The 14520-nt window shown below is 36.5% G+C and overlaps 2 protein-coding genes across 2 annotated transcripts; one reads left to right on the top strand and one right to left on the bottom strand.

The window, feature by feature from the left end:
- Nucleotides 1–605: 605 nt before the first annotated feature.
- LOC128236430 (macrophage-expressed gene 1 protein-like) lies at nucleotides 606–3962 on the bottom strand. The gene is made up of 4 exons (XM_052951290.1): nucleotides 3390–3962; nucleotides 2631–2828; nucleotides 2072–2313; nucleotides 606–1750 (listed from the first exon to the last, which is right to left on the bottom strand). Exons 1-4 carry the CDS (start codon nucleotides 3885–3887, stop codon nucleotides 796–798), a joined length of 1893 nt encoding a protein of 630 aa, XP_052807250.1. The 5' UTR covers nucleotides 3888–3962; the 3' UTR covers nucleotides 606–795.
- A 2451-nt stretch (nucleotides 3963–6413) lies between these two features.
- Nucleotides 6414–13529, top strand: LOC128236557 (proteasome subunit alpha type-1-like). Its single transcript, XM_052951487.1, has 11 exons — nucleotides 6414–6511; nucleotides 8615–8659; nucleotides 9203–9304; nucleotides 10142–10245; nucleotides 10414–10502; nucleotides 10778–10848; nucleotides 11143–11272; nucleotides 11508–11587; nucleotides 12028–12099; nucleotides 12431–12502; nucleotides 12917–13529. Exons 1-11 carry the CDS (start codon nucleotides 6509–6511, stop codon nucleotides 13004–13006), a joined length of 858 nt encoding a protein of 285 aa, XP_052807447.1. The 5' UTR covers nucleotides 6414–6508; the 3' UTR covers nucleotides 13007–13529.
- Nucleotides 13530–14520: the final 991 nt, after the last annotated feature.

The raw sequence follows: 14520 nt of genomic DNA, 5'->3' as shown, positions 1-14520 counted from the left end.
GAGTTCAAACCATTGCCAGTGTTTCGTGGCAGAAACGAAGGGTCTATGACTAAATGCTTTCAGAACAAAGAAACTAGACGATAACATAAAACAAATATTGAATGAACAATTTTGGTTTCATAACATTTATTTATGATGATAATTTGCAGTGTATTAATTAAAGAGAACGGAAGCAAATGTAGTATGTAAATACATGTTGTGACATGACATTGCAAGCTTAATTATTAAACACATTATCATATATAAGAATGTGAAGTTATTCAACTGGGTGTATGTGAGTCTCGAACACATACGCGACAAAAGCGCAAAAGTTAGAACCAACAGGACCTATCGATTTATATAATCGTCTGGAATGTAGAAATTGTTCTGTACCGAATAGGATTTTATAGTGAAGGAATGTGAAATATTTTCTACATTCTAAAATCATCATTTTGTTTACGTACAACAGACCAGTGAAGAAAATACAAGATCAAATTTCAAACAAATCACTTGTTAAAGGTTTTAATTAATTTACTTGCACCTCCACCGCGTCTAGCCATGTACATCCCCACCGCGCCTACCTAACCCCACCTTATAATTGACAATAAAACACATACAAAATAACAAACCCTTTAAGTTATATTAACAGTATTGTTATTAATAATTGTCAGCTCAATGAAACTTTCCGCATTATTTTCCCACATCAATAAATTTAATGCTGTTAATGATAACTAGAGTTTAATTAAAATTATAAACAGTATATATTTTCGTCGTGCTACTCTAACAGTGCATCATACTTCTACTGTAGTTCAATGTTTATTTGGTGTTTTCGCCAGCCACCTCATCCATCATTGCTATGGGTTTTCTCATGAAAGGTGGCACCTGAATGTTCGGAAGTGTGTCTAGTTTCAACTGTCCCATTTCAAGGCAAACATCAATCTGGCATTCATCGCGAATTGTTGACAAGTGCTGACTGTACCCATCCGGGCAGTTGCTGTTTTCAATTAAAAACGGATTTGGCGTAAGGCATGTATGGAAACCTCCGAAGTGTAAGGAGTAGAAGGAACCTAGTTCCACGTCGGTGCTTACGCATATCGATAGGTCACCGAGAAGTTTGATGACATCAAAGTGGGGTGGACATCCGGTTGTCTGTGTAACCGGATTAGCGTAGTTTGTTGTGAAGGTTCCACCGAACAAATACCTATTTCTTATGCTATCGTCATTTGAGGAATTGACTGGTGCACACCAATATGCGCTGTATTTAAGAGTAGACTTTTCGTAGTAATACCTTGTGCATCGAGACCACCACCCACAGCGATAGGTAGAACTTCGCTGACACCTGTTTTCATCTGTTCCGTGTGCTAGTAAAATTTTCTCAAATCCATCAGGGCAAGTTTGTGCACCCGTCCTTGGATTATTTACTCGCAAACTAGAGCAGTGATTATATCCAGAACATCCGCTTTGAGTGCATGTTTGATAAGCCCCGCCAAATTCGAATTGTTTCATTGGTGGGTCACATGTTTCGTCTTCAAAGTTGGCCAAAAAGTTGAAGTTTGGGGCATTTGGATTAGTGCACCCTCGAACAACGTTATGCTCGTAGTAAGAAATAACAGCTTCCTTGACGCTATTGTAAATTTTGTCAATGATATAAAATGGGACGTCTGGAAGTGTTCCGTCGTTGATGTAAAAAAACAAAGGGTTGCCCGATCTGTCCAGAGGAACTTGGTTCTCATCCATGGAACTGAGCCACGTGTCATCGTCTCTGGTGATCCTGCACATGCATCAAAACAGAGTTTAGAATGTACAAGTAACTTCACATTCAAATGCAGCGAAAGGGCCAAGCGACTGTTCCGGTTTGCGCTATTTTAGTTCCAGCTAATACACAAAAAGCTATGCAAGGCAAAAAAAAAATTAACCCTAATCCTTTCTTTAAATACTAATACGATGTTTCTTCCAATGGCGAATATAAGCGTTATTTTACCAACAACAACAACAACCAAATAATCAAGACCATTTGGATTTCCGGCTGTGAAACTAAGTAAAAAAATCATCCCTAAACAAATCAACATCTTATTTATTATACCAACCGTACCAATATTCAGTTCCACCTTTCGTCCAAATTTCGCTTGACCGTTTGAGCTCTGTATACAACTGTGCGCTCGCCTTTGAGTATATCAGGTCCTTGGTGAATCCCATATCTACTGCCGATGCATTCTCACTCTTGTTCCTTTTCAGATCGTCTAACATAGTCTTGAAAGAAAGGTCTGCTTGATACTTTATCATTGATCTCTCTTCTTCGCTCAATCTGCTATACGCAGCATTCATCCGATCAACCTGTCAACATGGCTTATTCATGTATCCATGCAAGTGATAGGATTTTGAACAATGCACGATAGTCATAACGTCTTTTGGTATTTAGACATACGTGTATACATCTACATAACCATGATATAGGCTATTTTGTTCGATTTGTGATGCATTCCTTAAGTATAAATCTATGCAACGACTAACTACTAGAACTGATTGCTATTGGCAATATAACACAATGAGCATTCATATTGAGTCGCATGAGTATAATAATCTGTACCAATGAGGTAACGAGACACAGGAATAAATCAAAACTAAGGTAAACTATTCAAAACGGATATCACCTTCAGCACCGAAGCCCCGAGTTCCACGCCGGTCACTACATGCGTTCCATATTCTCTCACTAGCAGCTGGCTTTCCCATGTTGCATGGTCAGGTTTCTTATCCATGATGAACTTTCCAATCTTTAATAACTTGTCTTTAAACGAGCTTCTAAGGGTTACCCGAGAGCCTATTTTAGCATGGTATCTTGAATCGCGATACTAGAATGAAATACAAACAAAAGGCTGATACTTATTTCAGCTTTAAAACTGCACTCTCATAGATTTAACGTTTTGACAACTTTTTTTTATTTTTTTGTCTTGGAACGAGCCATTTTTTGCGAAAATCCATGGAAACCAGTTATATAAGACTGCTGACAAAAAAATCTGATCGCAGATTTTTATATTTTAGTTAAAAAATGATGTTTTATGCATTTTTCTTAAACCGTTAGTTACGGTTTAAGCCATAAAACATTAATTTTTGAGCGGAAATATGGACATTTACGATCTGATTTTTTGTGTCAGGAATCTTGTATCATTGCAGATAATTTTTCCAAAAATTCTTCTTTCCAAGACAAAAAATAAAAAAGTTGGAAAAATGGTATATCTGTATGAGTGCAGCTTTAAAACTGTTTAATTACTTAAAACAACACCACTTTAATACGTAAAATGGCATCGGACAATCAAACCTGAAATAGCAGTTATATTGAAATAATAAACAATTTAAAACATACAAGAAATATATAAGAACACAAAAATAAAATAAATGATAAAATATCATACCTGTTGACGAATGGACTCTGTCTTTTCTCGATAGTGTTTGCTTTTTGTAATCTCATATTCCTTTGAGTACTTTCCGCTTATTTTGATGAAAGGCAAGTTGATTCCAGCGTTAGAGTTAATCGTCTGGGAATCCGAACTCGTAAAATTGTTCCAATGCTCGAACACCTCTGAATCTGATCGTATGTGTGTGCTCTTGACCGGATACACATTAAACCCGTCCGGAATCAGAAACCGTTCATCCGCAGTAGTCTTGCATGAAGCGTATTCGTGTTTGACGACCATGTTTCTTTCTTCATTTTGCAAATTGTCCCAGCCTTGGCCTGGCAAAGGTTCCAACCTTAATAGATGTTCTTTTTGAAGTTTATGTTTGCAAAACGCTGGATGTCCTTCCAAAGATCCATATGGGCCTTCTACTGACCCAAGGTCAGAAATTGGCTGACCACTTACAGTAGAAAACACTACAACGACTGCTACTATCACCGACGCCATACAGCGCATCGTGATCAGAACAAACGTATGCGATTAATCTAAGCCTGACTGTAGAACTGCTACCTCAGGAAATTATTTCCTCTATGCATCAGAAAGCATACATTGAACAATACCAGCGGGTGAAGATAACATAGGTAATATAATTGACTTTACCGGTTTAACAAGTTCTTTTGAATGTGTTTGAGCTTTAACACGCACGCACGCACGCACGCACGCACACACACACACACACACAGAGAGAGAGAGAGAGAGAGAGAGAGAGAGAGGGAGAGAGTTTAAAATGATTTAATACAATTAAAGAACTACCTTGGACAAAATAGAAAAACACGCAAAACGGTTATTTTCATGTACATTTGAATTGAAATGATTTTAACATTTTAACAAGTAATTAAAAAATGTAGTCATGTGAATCATCTTCAGAATTAATGGCTGTGTGACCGCATTGTAAAAAAGTGTTGACATTTTACTCATTTAACAGAACTTGAAAATACGAATTAGCTTCCTATAAGTTGAACAGTGAAAGGGAAATAACATGGCAGTACATATCACGGCCTACATATCATGCTAAATTTAAAGCCAGTGAAAGTACGGTTATTGGAACAGTCTGTTGAACATAAGGAGCTGGACGCTCTGCATCTAAAATAAATGGAACGTGATTATGATATATAATATTTTATTGATCAACTTCTTGGGATCTATATCCATATAGACTGTGATTTCGATAGGTATTCCAAGGTTGATTTTTAAATAAAATTATTTGTAACTCGTTCCCTTTTTTAAACAGGTTACTTATTATCTCACTGCTGATACTGAAATTTACGTGTTATTTAAATGAGTCATTTAACACAAATCTGTGAATAGTTGCTCATTACTATTTTCCATGCTATTAGAAACCATGGCCGTCATCTCATTATGACGTATAGTAAAGTATTGTGCTCAAATTTAGGTGATCGACAAAGCTATTCGATCATCGCCAAAATATTTTGCTGGCATAATTATGTATCGCGGCATTTCTAGTAAGTGTACACCAAGTACAATTCTTGAAACAATAAAACAAATATTAACGATTGTCTACTACTTCTACTTCTACTGGCCACATTCAACAGACTTAACATTATTGCCAGGGGATAGTGCAATAAAGAAAAATAAGACAAGAAAGAAAAAGTGAGAGTATATATCTTGTGAAAGATAAACGATAAAAGCATATTTAAGAGTCAAGATGAAGAGGGTGGCTAGTGAGGCCTTACAGGCATCAAATGAGCCTGTTGATACAATGTCCGGTGGAAGGCTGTTCCACTCCTTAATAGTTGGAGGGAACATGATTGTTGCCGGTAGCTTGTAGCACATTGTGGTTTCTTAATTAAAGGACTGTATTGATGTATGTCGAGCGCAGATGAGACTGTGGTAGAAGACGGTTGGTTTTGTTGATGTATAGGTCGTTTGAACTTTTATATAGGATATTAAGGCGGAAGATCTTTCAGCGGTCCTGGAGTTGTGTCCATTTGATGTATTAGGTCATCTTAGTGACGCTTGATCGGTACCGGTACTTGTGTTAGACAACGTGTGCACCTCGACGTTGTACCTTTTCCAATTTGTTTATATCGTATTTTCGTATGGGTCCCAAAAGGAGCTAGCATATTCCATGGTGGGTCGAACAAGCGATTGGATGCGATGTTCAAGTCTTGTCTTTAAAAATTCAAGCTTCGATTGGTTTTGGTTGTTATATTGCTCATGTTTTCCCCTTAGACCAGGGATTTGGTGGTGCATGGTGACTCCAAGATATTTTGCTCATTCTACATGCTGAAGAGAATGGTTGTGAAGATGATAGTCATAGTGGATTTTTCTTTCGTTCGGGAGATGCTGATGACTTGGAATATGTCTGGATGGAAGGCCATTTCCCATTGTCCAAGTTTGTCAAGGTCTGCATGTTTGCAGTTTTGCACAGTCAGCGGAGTTGTTGGCAAGGACTACTGGCTGAGAGCGACCACTCAGGTGGGCTATTATGAAATAGTTGGTTCGTCCTTGAATGTCAAAATGGTTCAGCATGTGAAAGAGATGACTGTGTGAAACTTTGTCGAACGCCTTGGAGAAATCCATGCCAAGAACGTCTGTCTGCTTACCCTTTTCCAGGTTCAGTGAGGTTATGCGCCGTGAATTCAATGAGCTATGTCTCACACGGGACTGACCTTTATGGAAGCCATATTGTAGTGGGTGCAGGATGTTGTTGATTTCCCAGTGTTGCATGATGTGACTAGTAATAATGTGTTCGAGTAGCTTACAACAAATACATTTTGTCACCCGGATTAAAAGTTGGTGCAAATATTGTTTTCTTATAAATATCAGGTATCTTTGATCTCCTATTACAATATACAGTTATTGAAATCGAATCGTAATAAAGAGTGCGCATATTAATTAACGTTTGTGCATATAATTTAAAAGTGATAAAATATGCAAAATAAAAGAGGTATTAAAATAAATTAATTTACCGTACTTGTTATTTACCGTTTTGTTTGATTAATCTAGTGAATACTCTCTATTTGGAGGTCCAAATCAGTGTCAGCGAAAACTGCGAGTCACCGGCTAATTTTATTTTCTCGTCGCTCTCTCTTTGAAGAAACAAACAAGATAAGATGGTAAAATTGCCTTCGATCTGGACAGTTGTAAAAATTAAGATTTTTTCACAGCCAATAACAAATTAGATATATGGTCCATGTATTGTTTTCTTTCGAAGTTGAGTGCAGGTTGAGTGTTTTGGGGTGGGGGGTGGGGGGGGGGGGTAGTCAAACTATAATGATTAATAAATATATGCTAGAAGTATTATTTTTTAGTATAGACTGAATCGTAGCGTCCACACCTCTTGGCTTTAACTTAATGGTTGTCACTTTTTGTTCCGATTTTAATGATTTCAACAGTTCAAGCTTTTCAAGCTTTTCAAAATAAATTTTTATATCAACCAGTCAGAGGCAAGGTTAATAATGTCTATATTAGCCTTTCATAAATAAAGACAGTTGTCTTCCATTTTGCAGGTATAAGCTTTAGATTTATGGTGTTTGTTGTTCATGCATATTGAGTTGTTGATGCCATAGCGGGATAATGTAATATTAGTATTGAAAATTTGGGTGAAATTAGCGGGTAGTGGTTTGTTGAGTGGCATGTATTTTGAAATTCATGTTTGAAATGGCATTTATTTTCGCTAAATGTGTACATTTTCTTAAAGGTTGATAGCAACTCTCGAAGGAAACCCCAAAATTGTTGTGTTTGGTTGAGATTTGACAAAGTTATGGTCATCTCATAGTCCATATAAACAGCCGCTTCAGAGTCTTTGACAATTTGTTATTTGGTGACTCTATGCGTCCATACACCACTTGTTGTTTTCCTAGCCAAGAATGACAGATCTCAGCGCTAACTATATTGAGCGGAAAGATAACAGGCACCTGCTAGATGGTTCCAAAATGGCGGTGCTTTATTGACAGAAGTCGATCTGAATAAGACTGATTATTTGTGTTTCATTTTATACTTAAGTGAAATAAGAGAAAGAGATTGGCTAATATTATAAATGTGTAACTTTTTTCTTTTTATTTAGTAGTGAATTGTTAAGTATTGTGGAGCTACAATTGAAGAATATATTTTACATTGGTATGGATCAGTCGACTTGTGGCGTTTAGGGAACAAAGTGAATATCCAAATGTTAAAAAAATTCCCTAAAGGCGCATTATTGTGGCTAGGTCATCTCAGTGTGCGAATTTACCTGTCGCCCAATCGCCAATGGCGATGAAATTGGGGACCAGGTTATGAAAAAATAAAATACTAGATCGCAATTGGCTATGAAAATCTGACCATTGTAAAAAATTAAGTAATTTCAATCATATCCCTGAAGAATGCTATGTGTAGTAAATCATTAGGTAAGGTGTGTCCACGGCTACATGAAGCGTCGCTCAGATAAGTATTTATACTAACACCATCTACAGTCACACAGCTGTGTAAAATGCGGACCGTGCCTACCAGTAAATATGTGTTAAAAATGAGTCACTTCAAGGAAAACCTTTCACTTTGGTCATTTATTTGTGGTCTTTCTTTACAATGATTTTATTGATCATCACTTAGCACTGGGTTCAATGGTTATATTTATTAAATAATATACACATATTTAACATAACCTTTAATAGCAGCGATATCCTTATTATATGTCAAAGGGAAGTAATTGCTACATAGCACTTTCAAGGATACAGCAAGAAACCGCGTTTTAAACCTTTCTGGTATCAGTGGGTTGTTAACTTGGTTTCCTGATTTTTTAAAATAAACAAAGACCTATAAATGTAAACAAACCAGCGTAATGTTCAGTGTTCTCAATAATAACCGGCTGCCGGCCAAAATGGACGGTTCAAATGGCAATAGGGCCGGTTCAAATTTGGAAAACTAAATGAATTTTCAGTAGAATAAGTAGAAGCTGGTCGTTTACTTTACTATTTGAGACGGTTAAACCAAAACTTATTGAGAACCCTGATGTTGAATTTAAAGTATGTTCCCGATGCCACACCGGAAAAAAAATAAAGGCTGTCCCTATCATTTGTGGTCTTAGGTGTCTTAATAAGTTAATTTCTGTTATTTAATATGTTCAAATTGTTTGGCTATATGATTTTTACATTGGCTATGAAATGTTCAAAGTGATAGCTCCATTGCCTATGGTTCTGAAAATTAAGATTCACACAATGTTATCTCTGCCTTCTTTTTTTCAGTTTCGAAACCAGTATGATAATGATGTGACAGTATGGAGTCCCCAGGTAAGAATGCATTGTAATTTGTAATGATATTACAGTATGTCCAGAGTCCTCATATATAACTATTGTAATGATGTGAAATCATTCAATATTGAGTCCTCAAGTAAAACTCCATTGTAATTATGTATGTTGTATTATTATTTATATGCTGTATTTCTAAAGTAAGACTATTGTAATGATGTGACTATATGGAGGTTTCAAGTAAGACTCTATATTGATGTATTAGTTCAATCAAACTATCAATCTGACGTTCCAACCCTATTTTTTCAATTGGTAACAGGAAACACAGGAGTGTATTTTTGTCTGATATGCTTTGTGGAAGCCACAGTTTAAAGACCTGTTATCCTTAGCACCTGGCCATCACATTTAGATGGCAAAAGCTATTTTTAAGTTATGCCCCTTGAGTTACAGATTATTTTTTTTTAAAAACAAGCATGCCTTGGTGTCAGATTGTGATGCTGTTGTTGCTTAACTAACTGAGGGCTTTCCATGTAACGAAATGTAGTATCAACTGTTTTATAACGGTTCTACATGTGTGTATTTCAGGGAAGAATCCATCAGATTGAGTATGCAATGGAGGCAGTAAAACAGGGATCAGCATCCATTGGACTCAAGTCAAAAACCCATGCCATACTAGTGGCCCTCAAGGTAGTTCAGCACTATATCTCAGGGCTTCACATTAACATTTAAATCTGCTTGTCACATTAATCATGATTAAACTTGCCTGAAATTATGTACTTTCATTTCCTCACAATACTCTCTTAGTTCCCCCAAAAAATAAACTCAGATTTCCATTTGCCAGTATACTACATGTACATTTGTATTTTGTATGCACAATTTCCAGCTTAGATTAGAAATTTATGCAGTATCAAGCATTTAGTGTGTATTTAAAGCAGTCCAATCCGCAGTTTAGATATCATAATTATTGATAATGATTTGCTCATATTAAGTACTGATTCTTCTTGCCAGTTTGGACAACTAGAATTAAAACGAGGTTGTCTGAAGCTAGCTTTGACTTGTAAGGGACCAGCATACTGCTATTATTGTTGAGTCCTGAATGTTTTCAAATGCTTCTAAGATTAAAGCAAGATAGACTGATATGGATATGGTTCATTACCTTGAGTGTTGTTTTAAGAAAAAAATTAGTTGGTGTTGTCATGCAAACACTTTAACTTTGACCATAACTCTACAAACTGTGCAAGATAGTCTTATGAAAATAACTACAAATGCTACAAGCAAGGCCCATAACTCTGGTTTTAATAGTTTTTGAGTTATGCTCATTATCTGATAGAAAAATACCACAGACAAGCATTGAACTTGGGGATTTCTCTTCAATGCTCTTGTTTTAGATTTCTTAGAACACTTGACCTAGACAAATCACAGTTACAGTTCAAGAAGGGAGAAGGAATTAAAAAAGTATGAGCAGTTAAATGATTTAGAACAGTTGGTTGCATGATATTTGAATTCTTATGTTATTTACCATAGAGAGCGCCATCTGAGCTGTCTGCCTACCAGAAGAAGATCCTGCCGATAGATGATCATGTTGGAGTGGCAATAGCTGGGCTCACTGCTGATGCTAGGCTTCTTAGGTATGCAGGGGGATTGTAGATGTGTATACCTCAGAAATGTTTTGCATAATTTCCAGAGTTAAGATTTGTAGCTAGTCAACATAAAAGCCTACTGATGTTTATTTTTTTAATACAGTATGTAAAAGTAATGTATAACAGTCTACAGCACGATGTCACATTCTGTTTCAGCAACTTTATGCGGTCTGAGTGTTTGAACTCTAGGTATGCTTATGATCAATCCCTGCCAGTCTCCAGACTTGTAGCTGCTGTTGGCAACAGTATCCTTCTCTTAATAAGCAATTATTAATTACATGTATAATCAAATATTATCAAATATTACTTTATTTATTCTAAAGACTATTTGTAGGGGCAGTTGTTAGAAATACTAGTAACAGCCAACAAGTCATGGTCTATTTTGTGAAATATATATAAGCACTAATTTAGCATATTAATTGCAGTTTGCAATAACTGTTCTTTACTGTATACTTGAGTGATAGAAATAAGTTGATAGTAAAAGATCACATCTAAGAAAAGGTCCTTAACTTGTGTTAAGAATCGCAAGTACTAACCCAGAAGTATGGGCGGCGGCCATTTGGTGTGGGACTACTTATTGCAGGATATGATGTAAGTCTAAATATTAGTATACTATAATTATGCTTAAAATTATTATTATAAATATGCTATGTATGCATTAAATGAACGTACTATTATGTCTTATATGTGTATAAGTCACCATTCAAAAATAGTTCATCCTTAAGACAAGGAGTGCTAGTGTAATTATATCATCTTGTTGAAGTATTTTTCTTATACATGTACTTGTAAAACAAGAAGCTCTAAAGGACGCACACTTGAAGTATAAATAGCCTATGTACATGAAAGGCACAGTTCTAATCACATAGTTTTATGTTGTACTTTCAGTCGCAGGGCCCACATATTTACCAGACCTGCCCCTCGGCCAACTACTATGACTGTAAGGCCATGGCTATAGGGGCCAGGTCCCAGTCAGCAAGGACTTATGTGGAGAAACATCTGGAGAAATTCCCCGATAGTGAGTTTTCATACAAACATTGCACATGCTGTATTGATCACGTCTTTATTGAAATTATTGTCAGTGATTCGATAGTTAGATCCTTAACTTGAGAAAAAAGTTTTAGTATGAATGATATTTCACTGCAATCAAGAATTGTACCTTTGGAAAAAGTAACTGTTCTTTCACTAATTGATAAAACAAGCATGATTTGTTTGTGACCAAATTAATTGAGCCTGTTCTAATGTTACTATAGGCAGTCTTGAGGAGCTGATTGCCCATGGGCTGCGGGCTCTCCGCGACACGCTGCCCTCAGATGTCAACCTCACCACCAAGGTCAGAAAATAACAGCTTACATACTCGTAGATTACTGCAAATAATAATGACAGACATTTATTCAATATAAGGCCATCGCCCATTGCAACGAACATACATAGTCATTATAAATGTTCCTAATCAGATATGCAAAAGTATGATAGATTTAGGTGTAAAACAAATACTGATATTAATTCTAACTGTTACAATTTAGTATTTTATGGACATTTCTGTCTTCAATCGTTTGTGTTTATGTGTCCATAACTTTATAGTTTATAGGCAGTTCTGTATTGTCACTTTAGCTATTCGAATGGAAATAGTAAAATAACGAAATAGAAACAAGAAACTGAAAGCATGGAATGTTTTAACAATTTAAGAGCTTTCTCTTAAAGCATGTTATAATAGTTAAGAGAAATGACTTTTTGTTTTATACTGTTGTTTACTTAGACTGTTGTTTACAGAACTGTTCCGTGGGGGTGGTGGGGAAGGACATTGATTTCACCATCTACGACGATGACAGTGTCCAGCAATATGTATCCTTTATGTACCATCATCAGTTGTAGCTATCAGTCCATAAACATGGACCCCCAATAGAGGCTCAGAGCCTCCTCTTCGACTATCATCCTATTTAATAATAATCAGAACTGATTTATGAATTTCCGACTAAAAAAGTATTGTATCTTACAAACATGGTCACAATGAAAAAATCAACTAATAAATAATAAGAGTAGGTTTGGCAAGAGTTATACACTGTTGAAAATTAATTATCCATAGAATGTTTGATGTTCTGAAATGTCTTGCAAGCCTCAATGTTACATGTATACTGACCCAACATGATATTGTATACCTTGACCCTGTGTCCAGCTGGCCATGGTGGAGGGTGAGGAGAGGTCTAACCGGGCACTGGTTGTCGACGCCCCTGCACAGGAGGGACAGGTCAGTGTCACTTAGTTAGAGAGACTGTCAATCTAATGATACTGTGATATAGTAGAAGCAATCATTTCTAGCCCCTTTTTAAATAAGTCAAGTTTACTAAAACTTGCCATAGGAAAATATCATTATCAAAGTGCCAGTGCCTTTGTGACTTAAAGTGTCTCTTAGCAAATTAAGGTCATCAAAGCATCAGTATAACTATTTTGTCTGTGATAGCCCTAGGCTTATTAAAATAACTTAACAATTATGTTGTTCCTAGGCATATATATAACAAAATTTGATTTGTAACAGTCTGATATTTTATGATAGTTATATGTAAATAAAATGCCTATTTAAAAGAAAACATGTACCACTGGCTCCTATAAGAAAGTATAACAATTGATGCTGTATTTCACATACATGTTCAATATTTGGCAGGAGCCAATGCAGCAGGATGCTGAGGGAGGGGCCCCAGATCCTGCGGTGGCTGACCCCGCAGTTCAGCAGCCTGAGGGCATGGACCAGTGACTGCCACCTTTCAACAACCACCCCCTCGCTCCACCACATCCCTTCTGCCCGTAGGTGCACTTGGTTGTGCAATCTGGGGACCAGCTGCTGACTCAACACACATAGACAAATATCCATGCTTATTGATCAAATCTTCATGACTATGGTTATTAGGTTGATTCCGTCTTTTTTGAGTTCCATCTCAAATAATTTTACATAGTATTTGACGCATATTGAGCTAAAATTTGAAAAAAGGTCATAATTATTCCTGTGTTATATATCACATTGGGATCAGTGATAGATTGTGCAGTCAAGTGCACCTACATATGTTTGATGGACACAGACTGCCTGGAAGATGGTGCCTAGTGGTTAAGGGGAGAACTTGGAATTAGTTAAACTTATGAGCTACGGCCGTACTATAGTGGACCATAAATACAGTACATGAAATACTTACTCCTTTGAAAGTTCGTTAAATAAAAAGTGCTATGAATCATCAAAATTTGTTATACTATAGTGTATTGAAAGTGAATAAATGTAAAATTGATTTTGTTCCGTTTTAATTTAGGCATACACTCTGCGGCTTACTTTGTATGAGATATGAAGTCTCAGTTGCTTAAGGAAATCCTTTTTATTTTTAATATTTCTATCGCAAGAAAATGCGTTTATCCGCCCTTTTGTATGATGTATCACAGTATGTCTCTGATGTCCGACTGGTCCTCGCATGGTTTCTGATCATCTTCTTTATTTCAAATATTTAATTGATCAATTAAACGCCAAAATAATGAAATATGTAACAAAATCGAAAAATTTGCATTACCCTTGTTAAACATAAAGGTAGATTATTGGTTCACCTTAAAAGGTTTCTAATCTAGTCTAGACAGTATATAAATCTCGAATTTCGTCAGGTGAGGATTAGATCATGATGGTCGCGCATATTAGTCAGAAATGGGTTATCGATTGGTCGGATTCTGGTCACATATATTTGGAAATTTGGTCGCATTTGTTAGAAATGGTCAATACCATTACCGTAGGTAGAGTAGGGTTTGTTATTGGTCCTAGATATAAACGTGCAACTTGAATGCCCGGCGTCCGCCACTTTTCTGACGTTGATCCGACATCTTACATGCCACAATGGTATGAATAGAACTATTGGGCCCGACTTCGTTTGGTTTCGCCTGAGGGCCAACTGATGATGACGCTTTTACAGTGTGTGTATTCCACGTGATAAATTACGTCATATATGCTACGTCGGAAGGCAATATTTTGCTTATATTCAAGACTTAAATCAAGCCAGAGGATACTTGTGAACATTTGGTTAGTTTTTTCTTTAAAGGATATATGTGACGTTTTACTCCTTTTAGACCGTTCAAATGATTGCTTATGTGCAGCCGATTGGAAAGGAGGGGTTTTATGCTGTGTACATATTGACCAGGATATTGGCTTCGCGCTCGTGTATAGTTGCACTAACTCTGGTATTGGCTGTAGTAACTGTTTTGTACCATGTTGTCAAGTACAACGTTCAATAATTCAAGTGC

The sequence above is a fragment of the Mya arenaria genome, chromosome 6 (genome assembly GCF_026914265.1).
Source record: "Mya arenaria isolate MELC-2E11 chromosome 6, ASM2691426v1".
Taxonomy (NCBI): Eukaryota; Metazoa; Mollusca; class Bivalvia; order Myida; family Myidae; genus Mya; species Mya arenaria.
The sequence above is the reverse complement of the archived record's forward strand: the minus strand, read 5'-3'. Positions and strand labels throughout refer to the sequence as shown.